The sequence below is a fragment of the Protopterus annectens genome, chromosome 6.part0 (assembly GCF_019279795.1).
Source record: "Protopterus annectens isolate FY-2018-M chromosome 6.part0, PAN1.0, whole genome shotgun sequence".
Classification (NCBI taxonomy): Eukaryota; Metazoa; Chordata; order Ceratodontiformes; family Protopteridae; genus Protopterus; species Protopterus annectens.
In genome coordinates, this window is record NC_056737.1 from 1,043,456,060 (window position 1) to 1,043,474,870 (window position 18,811).

Below are 18,811 nucleotides of genomic sequence, written 5' to 3' on the forward strand. Positions count from 1 at the left end.
CAGCCACATTCCTCTGTCTCTTTGCCTTTCTCTTTCTCTTCCTGTTTGGCTCCAGATCACCCAGGATTCTTGGGTTTTGTCCCTGCAGTATTCACTCCCTCCCTCCATCCGCCTGGTCTTTTTCCATTCCTGGCTGTACAGGTTCTCCTTGGTTTTCCTTGGACTGCTGTTTCTACTGGGGCAATCTGTTCTGAGGATGGCATGCCTGAACGTCACCTTTATGCCCTACCTTACACAAGGAGTAAGCAGGTGACGATCTGCGTATCTTAAAGCAATGGAAATCTTTTGTAAACTGGCCAGATGGAGGGCTTCACTGCAGGGAATCCCATTAGTAAGGAATACTGCAGCGGTGAAGGCAAGGACATCTACTGTGTAAGATTTACACAACTGTACTTTCTCTAATTTGGAAGAGTCTTTTAAATGTAGCCAGCTATAAGAATTTTAAATGTCAGAGAACTTAAAAACAGAGGTTTAGCTGATTCCTTTTGTGCCCTGTGCTAGTATCACAAACCAGCTCCCACCCTTTCAAGTGAAGAGCAAAAAAAAAAAAAAAAGGTTTAATACAGTGAAGTGTTTTTCCACCCCTCCAATAAGCTTTACCACTGATGAGCAAAACAAAGCAAACAAAAGAAAAAATGATGTTCTTTCTACTGGCATAACAACCAGGTGGCCAGATGCACCACATGCTCTTTCCCACTCTCCCTCCTTCCCCAGCCATTCAAGTCTCATTTCTGTGCCCTGGCCTAACCCACTTTGCTTCACTACAGTTTATTAAAAAAATATATATATTTTTAATCTCTGGCAAATTTATGTTACAAATCTTGAACACAGTTGCTACAATTTATAACCTGCCTGCACAGAGAACTACAGTGCTCATGTGATAAAAAAAAAAAAAAAACACTCCTTTTAAACTGCAGAAAACTGCTTGCTACAAATGTAGCAAACAGTTGCTACAGTTTAGACTACACATGGAGTGTTGCAACACTCAAGTTTGACTGCAAATACAGTACTGGCATTTAAAAAGCCAGCATTGCACTAAATAATGATCAAGCTGATAAATGGCCTACCCCACCCTCCTAACACAAACCCAGAACCATTGCCCCTCATGTCCCACCCTAGCTAAGCTTATGCCTATAAGGTAAGTTGCTCTTTTAGTAATAAGAAACCAATGTGCCTTTTTTATATAAGACACAGTGGTGGCAGTTTATATGTGTAAGAAAAATGACTCTAAGAATTGTATACAAGGTATTAGAACCACTGTCTTCCCAATACATACTGCAACCCAGTTAAGAAAAGTATATATACATACAATAAATTTATATTAAAAATGCAAGATCATTATATCTGTTAACAACTATTTTTTCTGAGTATTATGAGAGTTTAATTTATATTTAATTTACATGGGGAGATTGTCCTTTTAGCCTTTATCTCTGACGCAGATACATTCACTGATTTGAAATAGGTGGTCTTTCAGTTTTGGTTTGAAGCCCCTCAGAGTTTGTTGACCTCTAATTTCAATTGGGAGGTGATTCCTTGTGACAGGATTAACTTTTACAAAGACTCTCTCCTGTACTGTCAGACCAAAGTGCAGTGTTATTAATGATTCTGATTTATTTTTATTGTCCCTGAGAAATAGGATTGTTCCCTGACAGAGACTAAGGTTCTTGGCTGAAGTTTGATATTATTAAAAAGCAGACAACTAAGGAAGAGGGAGGATCTATTATGAAGTACAACAAAGTGTTTTTTAGTAAGCTAAAGGAATGACTTCCTGAGTTTGTAAACAGCATAGAACAACATATTTAAGTTTATGTCAGTTGTATCAGATGAATATTTGAACTAGAGTGATAGGCTGTTCTCTAGATTGAAAAGAAGTAGTAATCTAGTTAGGGCTTATCTAATTCTATATTGCTGGGGCTGGTTGTAGAACCTAGGCATCCATGAGCTTAGCATATCTTTGCATCTATCTGAGGGGGGGTTACTATATGACCTACCCATCACCCCCTTTGTAGACCTAATGGTATTCCTGGAGTGGGCATGCAGTGGAGATATGCAGCTTATTGCCCTGTCTCAGAGGAAGCTCAGCCATGTCCCCACCCTCTTCCCCTTTTCTAAACATGAGTACCAGTGTGCCTTCCCTAGCCTCCACTTGGGACTGACCCAAAATATGCCCCTAGATCCACCAACCCCAATATGGTAAGGGTCTATGTTATAAGCATGAACCCTCAGAATATCAAACATGTCTTTGTCGACACCTATTTAGCGAACACTGTGTTAAACGAAATCTAAAAATATTGAAAATGTGAATTTCAAAAAATCATAGTTGGCCAGCACACGCAGATGAGCTAGAGATGTAACTACAAGGCTACGTATTGTACATCAAAACTACCATTGATAGAAATTGGATTTGTGGGGGGCTGCTCCCCCTCACTCCCCGCTAACTATATATGCACCAACTCCAAGATCACACTACAGTGAAGAAAGGGCGAATTTTCTGATCTTCACTGTACTGTGATCTCACAAAAATAATTTCTGTCAGTGGCAGTAAGGGAACAGAGTTGGCCAACCAAAATATTTTGATATTATGAAGTTCAAACAAGTGAACATTCGCTAATTGCAGTGTTCGCTCAATAGGTGTCAATAAATACGTATTCAACATTCAGAGCATTCATGCAAGTAATATAGACCCGATGGTAATGCCCATCCCTCCTTGCTGCTCCATCACTCACCAGAGCCACTAATCGAACCCAGGTCAGCTGGGTCATAGGCAAAACCCACCATTCATTTAACTTTTTATATGAATTAGAATATTTAAGTACCGTTTCTGATTTTGATCTTTTCTCCTTCTGTTATTTTTGTGTTTTAATAAATTCTTAAGCAAAGAAATCAATATGTATATTTCTATACGTTTGAACACATTTGCTAAGTGCTTTACCAGCTTTGAAAGCTCCTCCACTTTCACTTTTTCCTGCAGATGATAGTACATGGAACAGATAAAGGCCCGTGCACTACAAAAAATTATGATTGGGACTTCGATCATAACCCTGTGTTAAGTGTTCTCAGTGTGGAAGACAAGAGTTCCCACTTGAGTTTTGCTAATAACCAGAAACAGAACCGGACCAGGAAGAAGATACACCAGCAACCAAGAAGTGGAACAGTTCGTAGTTGGATGACAAATACAGATTCGTTTAGTCCAGCCAAACACAATGCAGAATCCAAGTAATTCCTTTAATCCAATAAAAACAAAGCTGAAAACACACAAGCGCTTTCGCTCAGAAAATTTCTGAGCTTTATCAAGTGACACCATGCTGTTACATCAGGTGTCTTATATAGCATGGGAATCCTTCAATTAATTAACAAATGCTGTTAATCAGCATTTTAAAGAAGCTGTGCATTTTTAAACATGCATCAAACAGTCCATTTAAAACCAATGAGTTAAGATATAAAAATAACAATTATACATACTTAAAATTGTATATTGCTGTGTGCATTAAAACTAGGGTATATTTAAACCATAGAAATAACAAAAAACAGTTGTCCACATTTTCCCTAATATTAGGCATTGCAGTGTAACCTGCTTTGTTATTAAAAAACTTTCTCTTCTTTTAAAAGTTATATTTAAATTAAGTATAACATTAGTGCAAATATTTCTCATAAAATTATAACTTTAAGGACAATAGTTTATGTGGATATGTTGTTGCTTTCTCAACTTTGTTATCAAATCTCTAAAGAAAAGGAACATTCAGCTGGAAATAAATCATTTTATGAGAAATATTTGTGACTACACCTCAAACACATACTAAATTAGTTATGATTGGAAACCTGATCATAATCCTGTCTGTTAAGGATGGGTCCAGGATAAGGCCAAGATTAAGAATGGGATTATTTGGAGAGGTCTCCAAGTCAACTAATTTGTGTGGGATGGCAGACACTGTACTCTTGAATTACTTGGAATTATGGACAGTTTGTTACTATAGATATAGCAACATAATTCAATAAAACTATCCTGAAGTTTTTATTAAAGATTATCCACCATCCTTTCAGACTACAATGTCTTGTCAGAGTCAATCAGAAATAAAAAAGGAGTTCCACAATTAGGTTATTTACAAAGACCCTTGTAGTGCATCACTACTGAAGGTACCCACTTTTGTTAGCACATAACTAGTAAAGAGTTAGAATGTCCAATTATTCGGATAGTCTTTTAACCAAGCTGATCTGGTTGTTCCGAAACAGAACTTACTCGGTTTGATTAAAAGTTGTGTATGATTGACTGTCTCAAAAGATAGGCTCACAGCAATAAACTGCCCAGATGTGAGAAGGCCATCATTCATGTCACAGTAAATAATATCACTCCATTTATACATGATGATAGCACTACTGAAACCTTTACAAAAATATTGTTATAATATTATAAGGTGATATAGCTGTTTATGTAGATTTTCATAAGGAGTAAAACATTTTCCAGTTGTCCTCAGTCCTTAGGAGAACACGATCAACACAGTTTGGGTAGTGATACACTGACAACATGTGGGAATTTGCAATGAGCATTGCCAGAAGTTAGTACTACATTAGCAATTTAAGTGTGTGGCTTGGCAATCAGTAGGGATGTCATCCTTTAAAAGGATATGTAGAGCTTGTAAAATTTAGCATCTGAATTATAACTACTTTATTTAAGATATCTTTAGTGTCTTTGAAAAATATTTCTTTGAAATACAATGTAAGCTTGATGGCTGCCTGAGGGCAGTTTTGGGTGAGGGTTAAGACTGCATCCATAGGTTCATAGGTAGGTACTAGGGTATCGGCCCAAGGGCCTATGTAAGCCTAGCCAACAAGGTTCCCTGGCTTACGCCACCCAAGAAAGTTATTTTCCTGTGCCACTGTCAAGCAGAGACATGGAATTGATCCCCAGGGTGTATTTCCTATTTCCCATCCTCTCATCAAGATTTTTCTTGAAGAGTGCTAATGAAGAACTTTGCTTGACATAGATGGGTAGCCAGTTCCAGAGTATGGGAAGTCTCTGGGATAGGAATCTATCCCTCCAGCATGTCCTGTTTATTGTGGTGACAAGGTTTAGGTCCCTAGAGCATGTAGCTCGGCGGGATTGGGATTTCTTTAGGTGTAGCATGTCCAACAGCTCTGGGTTTGACATAGCTTTATATGTTAGGCAGAGATCACCTTGGAGTAGGCAATATGCTACAGAGTAAAGCTGGAGTTTGTTTAGGCGGTCAGTGTAGGGCATTTGTTTGAGGCCAGTAATCCTCTTTGTGAGGTACTTCTGTGGCCTTTCCAGCTGCTGCAGATGTCTTGTGAGGTACATTCCAAAAGGGGTGTTGTACTCTATAATGGGTCTAATGAGTGTCGCGTAGAAGGGAACAATGACCTCTTTTTTCCTGGATGAGAACCCTTTTATGATGAGGTGTGCCACATAGAAGGACTTCCTGACTACTGTGGCGATGTGACTATCAAAGGAGAGACTACTGTCCACCTGGGTCCCAAGGTCTCTTATCACACATTCGGTGTTAAGTAGACTGCTGCCTATGTGGTAGTTCATGGGTACAGAGTTTTTACCAAAGAGGATGACACTACACGTTTTGGCATTGAGCTTGAGGCCATGGCTCTGACACCAGTTATCTGTCTCAGCGAGGCCCTTCTGTAGAATACATCATTTGATTGTTTATAGAAACTGGAGTCTGGCTCATAATGAGAACACCATTGTAAGCAGGAAGGCTCAATGATAAAGCAGTAGAAGTGACAGAATATGTGATATGACTAGCTGTTTAGTTGTTCTGTGGAATTGTTGGAGGTGAGATGACAGAGCTACATGCTTGTTCTAGAGGTATATAGCTTAAGCTGTGTAAGTTGCCATTATGCATGGCTGTGTTTTTATATTTCAGATAAGTCTGGTGAAGCTGCCCATTAGTCTGTTTTTCATTCCATTTTTTTTTCTCTTTTTTTAATTTCTCCAAATCAATTGGGTTTCTAATACCATGATGGGAATGGACCACATTCCTGAGTCAAAATATGATTAAAGTCCATGAAATTAGCATTGTTTCAGTCTTTGATGTCAGCCATAAATGCTCTTCGCAGCACCGGCAATTTACCCAGTAATGACTCCTTCTGCAATTTGTATGGAGTTACATGCATTGATAACATATCTAAATACAATTATAGATTATTTTTATTAGACCCATTGCTCCTATTACTAGTGGAACTGTCTGGGCATCTTTCTTCCACATTGGTCTCATTTCTGCCTCCAAATCCTGATATTTTATGACTTTGTGTCTCTCTGTATGCAAGACACTTAGGGTTGCCACCTTTTCAAATGCCCAAAGTGGGACATTTTTTGTAGAAATGTCAGATTTTGCAGGAAAAAACATACACATGACCAGTATAAAGGACAAAAGTTAACTTTTTTGACAAAATGAAAGCTAATTCTTGTAGCATTTTAGTTGCTTATGCTATTGCATATAACATCTAGGTGTTTCAGATAAAAATAGCTGTTTTATACAACTATTAAAGAAAACTTAGGAAATAGTTTTGTCCTAAAATCTCAGGACATTTGCCATTTTTTTAATTTTTTTTTTTACAATCAAAGTAAAGAGAAACACAATTGAAATATCAATTTGAGTCAGAGAACAATATATATAAGTAGAGTATACAATCTCTCTTCCTTAGTAATGACTTGATGTCAGTAGTGAGAGAAGGCCACACTTACCCTCCCTTGTCTTCTGCAAGTTACAGGAAAGAGAACATTTTGTACTGTTTTTAGCTGCTCAATAAATGTAGAAAGTACTATAATGACATTTGTTTGCTTGAAAACAGGAATCTGGTTGACATTTTCTAGAAAGCATACAGACGTGACTCTTCATCTTTAGAGACTGACCTTCCATTCTTATTTTGTTGCTTTGAATTGCCACCTTGAAACTACAGAGTAGGGGTCACTAAGACTATTGCAATTAGTTTTACTTTTTGGCCAGGTGCCTTATGTTTGCTATGATAATGTTAGGGTTGTGTTAGCTACAAAGAAAAAATTTTTTTTGTGCCTTACTAGCTGCTTTGGACATTATAAGTTAAGTCACCTGTTTAAGTGTCTGTAGCATTTATATTGAAAATCACCCAGTACTGTTGTATTTGTGTAACAGCTAGACTGAGTACATTTAATATGTCTTCCAGCAGTGTAGTTTCACACATAGAGGAACACAAAGTACTCCCAAGTACATTTCTGCAGTTTTGTCTATCTTAAGAGGACCCTTAAATCAATTGGAGGCTTTATTATTAAGAAGGTTGCTTGGACAATGTGGATTACATCAACTGAAATATTTATTTTGCTGAGAAATATGTCCATCCACCCTCTTTTCTTATATCCTACTGTGACATCCGTGTACATAAAATAATTTTTACAGACGCGGCTTAAATAACTTTTTTTTTGCAATGACTCAGTTTCAGAAAGTATGGAGGCTTCAAGAGTATCCCATTTATTATTGGTGCTATTGTTGCTAGCCATTAAGATATCAGATTTGTTTTTTGACTTATCGTAAGGAAGCCATGGATATTGGTGGATGCGCTAAAATAATTTTAATGATATAAAGGTAGACCTTAATGATAAGTAAAGTAATACAAATTGTCCCCATAGTCTTGTACAAGTTGAATTTTTATATGAAAATGTTTCCTGGTTTACTAATTTGGAGTAAATAGGAATATGTCTTGGTTGTTAAGGGGAGACATTAGAATTCAGGAATAAGGAGAGAGTGACTGTTGAGTGTGTGATAGACAATAGTAGTGTCTGAGATGTGTAGACAAGACAAGACATGAGAAAGCTGCAGCTGCAAGGGAGTGAGAGTGTGATATTAAAGTAGGACATAGCAGCAGAATATGGGAGCTGCAACCAGAGGCTAATTAGAAAAGAATAATCCATTTGCGACCAATGGCTGAGAGGTAAGCTACAACTGTTAGCCCCAGGTGCTGAGATGAAAATCAAGCTGATAAGTTTTTCTGTTAGTTACCTCAAGAAGGAAAAACCCTGCTGCCACCAGAGGCAAAGAGCTAAGCTATATAATTTAGGTTAGTGTAGGTTATCTTGTGTGACTGAAAGGAAGGAAGACTCCTACTACTGTCCAAGGCTGAGAGATCTACTGCCCAGAGCTGTGAGATCTAATGCCTTCAAGAGTATCCCATTTATTATTGGTGCTATTGTTGCTAGCCATTAAGATATCAGATTTGTTTTTTGACTTATCGTAAGGAAGCCATGGATATTGGTGGATGCGCTAAAATAATTTTAATGATATAAAGGTAGACCTTAATGATAAGTAAAGTAATACAAATTGTCCCCATAGTCTTGTACAAGTTGAATTTTTATATGAAAATGTTTCCTGGTTTACTAATTTGGAGTAAATAGGAATATGTCTTGGTTGTTAAGGGGAGACATTAGAATTCAGGAATAAGGAGAGAGTGACTGTTGAGTGTGTGATAGACAATAGTAGTGTCTGAGATGTGTAGACAAGACAAGACATGAGAAAGCTGCAGCTGCAAGGGAGTGAGAGTGTGATATTAAAGTAGGACATAGCAGCAGAATATGGGAGCTGCAACCAGAGGCTAATTAGAAAAGAATAATCCATTTGCGACCAATGGCTGAGAGGTAAGCTACAACTGTTAGCCCCAGGTGCTGAGATGAAAATCAAGCTGATAAGTTTTTCTGTTAGTTACCTCAAGAAGGAAAAACCCTGCTGCCACCAGAGGCAAAGAGCTAAGCTATATAATTTAGGTTAGTGTAGGTTATCTTGTGTGACTGAAAGGAAGGAAGACTCCTACTACTGTCCAAGGCTGAGAGATCTACTGCCCAGAGCTGTGAGATCTAATGCCGGAGGCTGAGACATCTGCTGCCCAGAGATGAGAGATCTAATGCCTGAGGCTAAGAGATCTACTGCCTGAGGCTGAGAGATCTGCTGCCCAAAAATGAAAATCTACTGCCCAGGGCTGAAACATCTTCTGCTAGGGGCTGAGTTATCTACTGACAGGGGTGAGAGAGCTACAGTGTGGGGCTAAGGGATCTAATGCCCAGGGTTGAGAGATCTACTATGTGGGGATGAGAGATGAACTTCAAAGATAGGAAAAGAGGAATCAATTAGACTCAGGTGTTAAGTGCTAGAGGTGAGATTTAGCATAGTAGGACTTTAATATAGCTAGTGATTGAGAGGGACTTTCAAGGGCCACAGCAAATAGATTTTGGCACCTGTGAAAAGGAACAAGAGAGGTTTTCTAACAAAAGCAAAGATGTGCAAAAAGAAAAACAAAGGGAAGAATGTACTTGCTTTTGGTAAGCAGTGTGTAAGTCTGCATATGAAGAGAGTCCAGTTTGAATAAGGAAACAAGATTTATTTGGTATAATTAGAAACTAAGAGTGAAGACTGAGATTGGATGGTGTTTAACAGTGGGAGTGATTTCAAGTAGGATTAGCTGGCTGTGAAATGTGGGAGTAGTTATCTAAGTATAAATCTAATGATTTGGGGAGTGGGTGGAATGGAGTGGTATGCTGAAGTGCAAAATGGAAATTTCCCAAGTAGGGGAATCTTTACAATAATCAGTGGCACCCAACAGATATCTTAAAGTAAAAACTGAGCTATGCAGGTGTGACATCATGATCTTAGACAAGGTGTGAACTTATTCCTAGGAAGCAGTGGGAGTTCTAAGGTCACCCACTCTGGAAGTAAGAAAGTCTTCCTTGATGTACAAGACCTCCCAAGCAGCTAAGATTCCCTGTTGTAATTCATCATGGAGATAATTTATGTTCTTTCATAAGCAAATATGCAAATAAGTAGACTTTGGGAGTGTTTGTTTTAAAGCAAAGGATGTATTTATGTATATGTAGTTGCTAATGAGTACCCTAAGATTGGGGGGGGGGCTCCCAGTACCTTCCAGTACCACCGGAGAACAAAGGAGACTCACAGTCCAGACTATAGCAAAAGTCATCTTAATCTTTAATTTATAATAAAGTTCCTCAGTGTAATTTTAAGGCATCCATTATTTTATTAATTGTGGTGTAGATTTTTCAGAAGTTATGCAACTTTAGTCCTATTACTATGCACAGGAGATGGCAGACGGGCAGCCATGCTTTGCTAGCAGAAGTTAAGATGTACGTAAACAGTAGGTAAAAGAAAGGTATCACTGCTTTAAAACAATGTGATAGGGATAGTGTTTTTATTTTGTGACTTGTTTAGAGGCTTATATGTTTTAGTAGAGTGCCACAGGACATCACTACTGCAATGGGCATGCTTGACTCCAGAGCTGCTTTGTCATCCTTTCTCTCCCTATATATATATATATATATATATATATATATATATATATATATATATATATATATATATATATATACTAAACTGAAGATGTGTCTGACTTTTGCAAGTTAATACAGTGTGACTGGAAATATGAAAAAGTATATATAATACATTTTCTCTTATTCTTTCTATACTTCATAAAAGTGGCAGTTTACAGTTAGTAAGATTTTTAACTTTGACTTTATAACATTTTATCACTTAATGCTTTGTTTTCCATCTGTCATTTTCTGGTTTCTATGTTTTTTGTCGTAACTGATAATGCATATTTTTTAATCTTTAATATCTGTGTTATTTGTGAATTAGAGAACATTTCATATGTAACTTGAGACATCATAAGCTCTCTGGAAAGTATTAACTATAAATGATTGAATTAAGACATGCGTATGTGTATTTCTCAGGCTCCTACTATCTAACTACCACCTATGGAGCTGTGGAGCACATCAGAAATTATGACAAACTGCCAGTTACACGCCAGCTTAGTATGGACGTGCAAGATTCCATCCATCGCTGGGAGAGGAGAAGAACTCTCAACAAGGCACACGTTTCAAAGTCATCTGTGCAGGTACATGTCACAATACTATGCATGAAATAGGTGTTAGTTATATTACAGTGTAATAAGTGTTATTTATATTAGTGTAATAAGTGTTACTTATATTACAGTGTAATAAGTGTTACTTATATTACAGTGTAATAAGTGTTACTTATATTACAGTGTAATAAGTGTTACTTATATTAGTGTAATAAGTGTTACTTATATTACAGTGTAATAAGTGTTACTTATATTACAGTGTAATAAGTGTTACTTATATTAAAGTGTAATAAGTGTTACTTATATTAGTGTAATAAGTGTTACTTATATTACAGTGTAATAAGTGTTACTTATATTACAGTGTAATAAGTGTTACTTATATTACAGTATACTAAAGTGAGCTGAAAGAAAGCAAATGCTTGCAAAAATGTAAAGAAATGTAAATGATTCATAACTGTTTTTTCTATGTGCCAAGCAGAATTGCACAGGTAAATTGGTCCTTCCTTGAAAAAAATGTACTACCAATTGCAAGAAGAGGAATTTCCCATCACATTAATGTGTTTTTAGATATGAAGGTTAAGCAGACCTGCATAAAAGTCTATCACTACCATTAATGCAAAGTAGCAACCTGTGATCCTAACACTTAAGTAAAGTATTAAAATGAGCTGAACATAAATGATCACTGCTTGCAGTCATTAATGTCAACTGGTTGTAAAATGATTAAATCCACTCAAATATTTGTACAGCTTTTTTAACTGATCGAAGAACTAATACAAATTGCAGTTAGAAAATTCTTACCTAAAAAAGGACCATGTTTAAATCAGCATATGCTAATTTATTAAAATACGCATTGGAACACAGATGATCAGTATAAAAAATCTTCTTCTTCTTTCGGCTTTATCCCGGTTAGGGGTCGCCACAGCAGATCACCTGTCCGCACATTGAATGGCAGTGGAGTTTTATGGTGTTGAATTGCCAGCCCGGCGCCCAACCTTCCACAGAAGGCACACTCACACGCACACCTAGGGCCAATTTAGAGTGTCCAATCCACCTGCAGCATGTCTTTGGGATGTGGGAGGAAACCGGAGCACCCGGAGGAAACCCACGCGACCACAGGGAGGACATGCAGACTCCACACAGAAGGCACCCCAGCCGGGGATCGAACCGGAGAACCTCTTGCTGTGAGGCAGCAATGCTAACCACTGCACCACCGTGGCCGCCCATGATCAGTATAAAAAATAAAGTCCACAAAATACAAAGAAAAAAGTGATTGCAAGAACACTTTGAGTAGTGGTACATAGTTACAGAAAGGAGCTTCTAAGACTAGATGTAGGACTGAAGTTAGGACCAGGCAGGGCTATGGTGAAAGTTACCACACATCAGTAAGCATGGGCAGAAGTGGTGTTCTAACCTTAACACTATCACCACACAAGATACTCAGATGCACACCACGTCCAGCAGTACACATGCACAAAACTAACATAAACATGCACCACATTAAACAGTATACTAAACCACCCACACACACACACACACACACACACACACACACACACACACACACACACACACATGCATGCAGGCCACATACAGCAGTACACATGAATTCAAAACAGTCAGTACTTTTACACTAACCAAATACTCTTACACACAAACACACACTGTCTCACCCACACCCACTAATGCAGAAACTTTCAGTACATCCAAAACGTTTTTCATTAGAATTCTAAACTCACATGCAACTGATCTTCCCTCTTTCAGTGTCTGTAACATGTGACAGAGATACCTCTCCAAATACGTCTAAGCTTTCTCCCTAAGATACATAAGAATGTAAAAGACATCATTGGCTTCTAGCAGTTGTTTTATTAATAGTAAAAACAAATGTAATGAAATGAGACTTCTGCTTACAGCACTAACAATGTGAGAGGCTCAAGTAATGAACTGCAACAATGCAAAACTTTAAATTGCGACCAAAAACATAAAGCATCTGTTCTTAGCTGTTAAGCTCACTATTGTAATGCGAAGACAACTGTATGCTATCTAAGAAGGTTTCAACTAGCAAACGTAAATTTAAATACCTGCTGCTGCTGTTGAAACTGGTAAATCAAACATGGCAGCCCATGAAATGTCAGCTCCTCTGCTCAATGACGGTATGCAGAATACCATCCCCCCTTCCCCTCGGAAATTCCACCAAGAGTGATTTTGCATCCCATGTCATACATCAGCCAGCATAAACTTACAATGAACTCTTATCAAATGTCATTGCAGCAACAAGTACAGGAAATAAAAGCTACAGTGATAGGAGGAGCTTATTGTGTGAATATTGTTAACCAGATGACCCAAACTCTAACCACTTGTCTGGGCAAAATGGAACCCCAAGTGAGATTTTTTAGATTTCATCCAGACCCTGCATGACTGGCTGTATGGTCAAGAGAACCGTAACTGATGCAATGATATCTACATTCAGGGTTTTCAGGAAGGTGTGGAACAAAAGGACCTGTTAACATTTCTACAAGTGGGGATTCCAGCCACATTGGAGTTGGATATTGCACCTAAATTACTCTTTGAAAGGGGTCCCCCCACATCTGCAACACAATGCTCCCCCAATATCAATACTCATTCTCTTCCTCTCGTATCTGAAAAAGGAAAGGGTACTTCAAGTGGCCTAGGAGAAGAAGAATATAATCAATCTGGGTTGGAGAATTTGCTTCAACAAAAATTCTCTAAGTTGGTGAATAGACAGAATGTATGGCTCCCTCTTGTTCATTGTGTCACACCCAGCTTATCTCTGAGTTCTCCTTTCAGATAGACCATGATTATTTTGGAATGAGAGGAGACAGTACAGTAACTGAAAAACATTGCAATGACAGTGTAGAGTGGGAACAAGAGGTGAAGAGGATGAGTTGATCTGGTGATGGGCATTGACCAGGGTCTGGACTTGGTGCACACAGAGATATCCCTTACAGGGTTGGTATTTGGTTATATGTGAAAGACTGTTTGTTACACTATTTTTGGCATTTTATGCCTGCAGTGTTGGAAGGAACATTACAAGCCCATAACTTTATGACTATTATTTCTTTATATGATTCTTCAGCAACATTTGCTGGCTGTAGTTGTTATAACATGATAGAGCTGCAACTGGTTTTATTATATCTCCATATTGTGTACACTTTATGATGGCCTGGAACTCCAGAGTTCTATTTGAATCTACTTAGGTTTGGCATAATGATTAAGGACTTTATCTTACAGACTCATGGAGCAGTGTTTGATTCTCAAGTGGGATAAATGGGAAGGCTTAAAATGTCCATCAAGAGCAGTTAGCTTAGTACTGAACTATGAACCTATGATCCATTCATAATCTTAATTATCTTCCACTGGTGTACTGACACCCTCACCAAGCTGGATTCATCCAGAAAGTAGAAGGACATTGTACTTCATTACCTAGGAAGACAATAAATTCTGTATATAGTTTTCTAGTTAGCAATGCTGAACAGTTATGGTGTGACTGTCTACTGAAGTTGTTACCCTCTGTTAAATTTACCTCAGTATTAGTTCTAACTTATATGGCTCACCAGAAAAGGAGGCTTACTGTTATCATCTATAACTTAAGGCATCTGTGGGTCAATTGTGTAGGACAGGTTGCTGTAAGAGACCTATTGGTAAGTGGGGCACTGCGTGTTTGACTCATCTTTTAGGGATGAAGTTGCTTAGTATAAAGGTAAATGACATAAGCTCCCATCTCAAATGAGCCAGGTTAGGTTCCTGGCTCAGACCCTATTCCCTGTATATAACAGATTTCTAAGACACTCATTTGCCTTATCAAGAGCTTGCCAAGTTAGTTTCATGGGGCTATGAATTAGTCACTTACTCTGTACATGCTACAGCATAAAAGGGAAGCCATAATGGGAAGAGGGGGATTCCTTCAGGTCCAGATTCTAGATGTTTCCTCTCTACCTAGGGCGTGAGGCAGCTGGAGCTCTGGTAGTGCTCAGACAGGCTGCTGACAATGACTATTGTTTATTTTCACTAAATGGCTAGTGCTGGGGTATTAAGACATATTCTTCATTTTTCCAGGGTAGGATTAGGGCTGCTGTGTTATACTTCTAAGGAATTTTAATTGTATTACTGACCTCTTGGACACATTAGCAACTAGGGCTTATTCTCTTTCACCCCCAGCAAAATTCCTACAATCCTGGGTGAATTATATGTTTGTCAGGGATCTGGAGATATCTACTGACCCTTCAGATCCCTATTATACCTATAACATACGTACATTTGATACACATACAAGCATAGACAGGATCTGTATTGACTCACTGTTACTTAAACTCCATCTAAAGTATCAAGTGGTCCCATGTCTTTATTCTAACCATGATGGTCTGGTCTTCCAACTTCTTGACTGGGAACTAATTCCACCTCAGTTCTGGAAGCTTCCTCCTTTTGTATCAGGCTTCTAGACTTTGCCACTTGCCTGAGTGAAATAACAATGGAAGTTCCTGAAGCTCATTCAGAAGACATAGACCTCAGATACTTTGCTTGCTGCTTTCAAAGGGTCCTTACACGTTACAGGTGCAGAGAAAGAGTCCATGAAGGATCATACAAATACCACTGCAGATCTAAGTTATCTGAAAGAAAAAAATAATGTGATTATAACCTGATAAAAGGAGATGGTACTCAACAGGCTTCACCTTAAATATCATGAGGTACCCATCAGGCTCGCTCCTAGTCAGCCAGGAAATGTTGAAGGAATACCAAACTGTTTACCCCACTGGCATCCCAAGTTCAGTCTCTGACTGAGCATCCTTCCACATTAGAGAGCACTACAGCTCAACATTTTTGAATATTTTCAAAAGACGTATAACAATGGGTATAATTCTGACGCGTCCTTTACAAGTTCATCGATTAGTCCTCCCACCTTTCCTTCCTTCAGTTCCATCACTTCCTACACTAACAGAGGAGCAAGAACGTACCCTTAGCAAACCCATTACTGTGCAGGAGAGTCTGGCTGCTATTAAAAAGCTGAAGATCAGTAAGGCTGCAGGTAGTGATGCCTGCCAGCCGAGTTTTATAAGGCGCTCTCTTCTCCAGCCCTAAATCTGTTATGGAATGCCACTAAGACTGCAGCCCTGGGGACCACCATTCCACCCTCATGGAAGGAATCTCTCATTCTTCCATTGTTGAACTCAGACAAATATGTGAACTGTTCTGTGAAAATGTGATTTAATCATTCTTAAATTTTTCTGAATTCCCTCTCACCAACCAACCCCCTGGATGCTCGCTATACCTCTAGGAAGAATGGTGGTGTTTGCCTGTCTAATCTGCTGTAGACATACCAAGCAGCTTGGCGCAGACTATTGGGGGATCTTTTCAGTCTGGATAAACCATTACCTTAGATGGTATCTATGGTAAACAATGCATATCCCCATGTATACTGTTTGTAACCTAAGCTTTTCCAGATAGCTAAAAGATTTACATGCTATCAACCAGAATCATCATGAAGAGGAAATAAAAATGATTGAGATCTACAGATATATTCTTCATTGCACAGTCAGTGAGTGGAGAAATGCAAAGAAAAAAATTAACGATTCAAAGACAGACATGCAGTGTGTCTATTGATCTGATGCTATTAATTATTAAGTAGATACTAGGTGATTAGGGAAATACAGATATTGAATATGAGATCTACTGCAATTCTGAGTCACCAGTACTGTGTACATATGTCTACAGAAACTGTGTTACTTTCCAATCAAACAGATTTACTAGCAAAAGTTTACTGTGCATCAGTGAAAATACAGCCCCTGGTCATCTTCCAGCAATTGCAAAAACATATGACAGCAAAATTCAAAGACGCTGTAGTTATGTGAACCATACAGAGGCACTGATACTGTTTTTATTGCAGGATCATAGCTAATTCTGTGAGCACGTGTGTGTGTGTGTGTGTGTGTGTGTGTGTGTGTGTGTGTGTGTGTGTGTGTGTGTGTGTGTGTGTGTGTGTGTGTGTGTGTGTGTTTATGTTTGTGCGTGTATGAGCCATCAGAATGACAGGACCACCAGCCACATTTTCAAACTATTCCCAACAGCAGAAGGAGGCAATAAGCTTATTTAGTATGCCTTTCAACTGCATTCAACATTCTACCACATCATTTGTTATCTTTCGCCCTCACCTCTTCTCTACTTGTACCTTGTCTTTTTGAATTTCTCTGTGGATCCCTTTTCTACCACCCATTAGAGCAGTCCTTTGCACACATCCATAATCCTCTTCATGAAGAAAGTACTTTTAAGGATCTAAGTGCTATTTGGAATCCACAGTCTGATGCTTTTGCCCCCAACTACTCTGTCTTACTTCTCCAAGATGACTGCTTCATATCTTCCTAACACAGTCTTGTGCAGTCAATGATCTCGCACTTCCACAAATGTGCATTCACACATCTGTTCACTCGCTCAAACTCATAGCACTGACTTGCTCAATATTATTGCACAAATACACACACATACACACACATACTGATGTGTGTGTGTGTGTGTGTGTGTGTGTGTGTGTGTGTGTGTGTGTGTCTGTGCGCATGTGTGTGTGCATGTGCGAGCATGGGATCATGTGATTTTACTGACCCTGCCTTGTTGACAGCGCTTTAGTCAAATGTGTATGGTAAACATAGCAGCTAATCAACAGGTGTACTAGATCACAGAATTCCTGTGGTTGTGGAATATGCCCTTACTTCATGTTTGTGCGATCTAGGAGCTAGGATATATATTTTTACCTGGGGTTGTGTGTGGCACAGCCCCCCTCCCCACTGGAGGTGCAGGGTGCTTTCCACCCTTAATAAATAATTTTTTTGAGTTTTAAATAAAGATGATTTTGATTGCACAGATGCTCTTTCTTGGTGCATGCAGTTTGGTGTGTCAGTATCTGCTTTTTCAATGTTTTGACAGCTGTCGATGGATTGAATTATATCTAGTGCACCCATATAAATACGTGTGTGTGTGTGTGTGTGTGTGTGTGTGTGTGTGTGTGTGTGTGTGTGTGTGTGCGGGCGTACGCACGTGCATGCATGTGTGTGTGTGTGTGTGTGTGTGTGTGTGTGTGTGTGTGTGTGTGTGTGTGTGTGTGTGTGTGTGTGTGCAGGCATACGCGCGTGTGTGTGTCTGTGTGTGTGCATATTTATCTATACATATATGTATATAAAAATGAGAAGTAAAAAAAGTGCCCCTGTCATATGCATGAGACCTTATTTTACAAGCCTTGACAATTTGAAGGACAAACTGTGACTCAGACCAGAAACATCAAATTATAAAACTCACTGGGGTTCTCCTGTCCACACCCCCAGTGTTGGGAATGCAGTAGGCCATGTCCCTATGATCACTGTACTGCATAATAAGGGGATCCCTATAGGATACTACAGATTCTGACTTAGCACATATCCCCCATCTGTGCTTTAATTTGTCTTGTTCCAAGGATCACAATTAAAGTCCTCAGAATGTCAATGGGAAACCAGAAAATATCCAAATGGGGTTCTAGTAATCAGTCTCACTAGCTCAGCAGGTCATCAGCATTTGACATAAACCCATGAATTTTCAAGCCTAGTTTTTTGAATGAGTAGATCTATTTTGAAAAGTTATTACTTTGTTTTTCCCCTATTGACTGGTATTTTTTGAACACTCATATATCCTCTTAATTATTTTCTGTCATACACATCTTCCTTTTAACTCCACATAATGTCACTGGATTTAATACTTTTTTATATCCCCTGCATAATTCACTTGACTATTATTATTATTCGGTTCATATGTACAAAGTGAATATAAGAACACATCTAAGACAGACTCCTGAATGACTTTTCATGCATCTTTTGAACCAGACGTAATTTGTTCACTTTAACACTCAAAGGCCTTCTTATCAACCAACTATAAGTTCATTTTCTGCACAATTAGTGATACTAGTTTCAATATCCTA

The 18,811-nt window shown here is 38.6% G+C and overlaps 1 protein-coding gene across 2 annotated transcripts in view; it reads left to right on the forward strand.

Annotated features, from left to right (window-relative positions):
• RIN3 (Ras and Rab interactor 3) overlaps positions 1 to 18,811 on the forward strand; it is a 1,126,789-nt gene that overhangs the window by 1,101,045 nt on the left and 6,933 nt on the right. For both annotated transcript variants that reach the window (XM_044074650.1, XM_044074651.1), the window contains one exon: positions 10,730 to 10,893. In XM_044074650.1, coding sequence (XP_043930585.1) covers positions 10,730 to 10,893 — 164 coding nt within the window. The remainder of the gene's footprint in view (positions 1 to 10,729; positions 10,894 to 18,811) is intronic.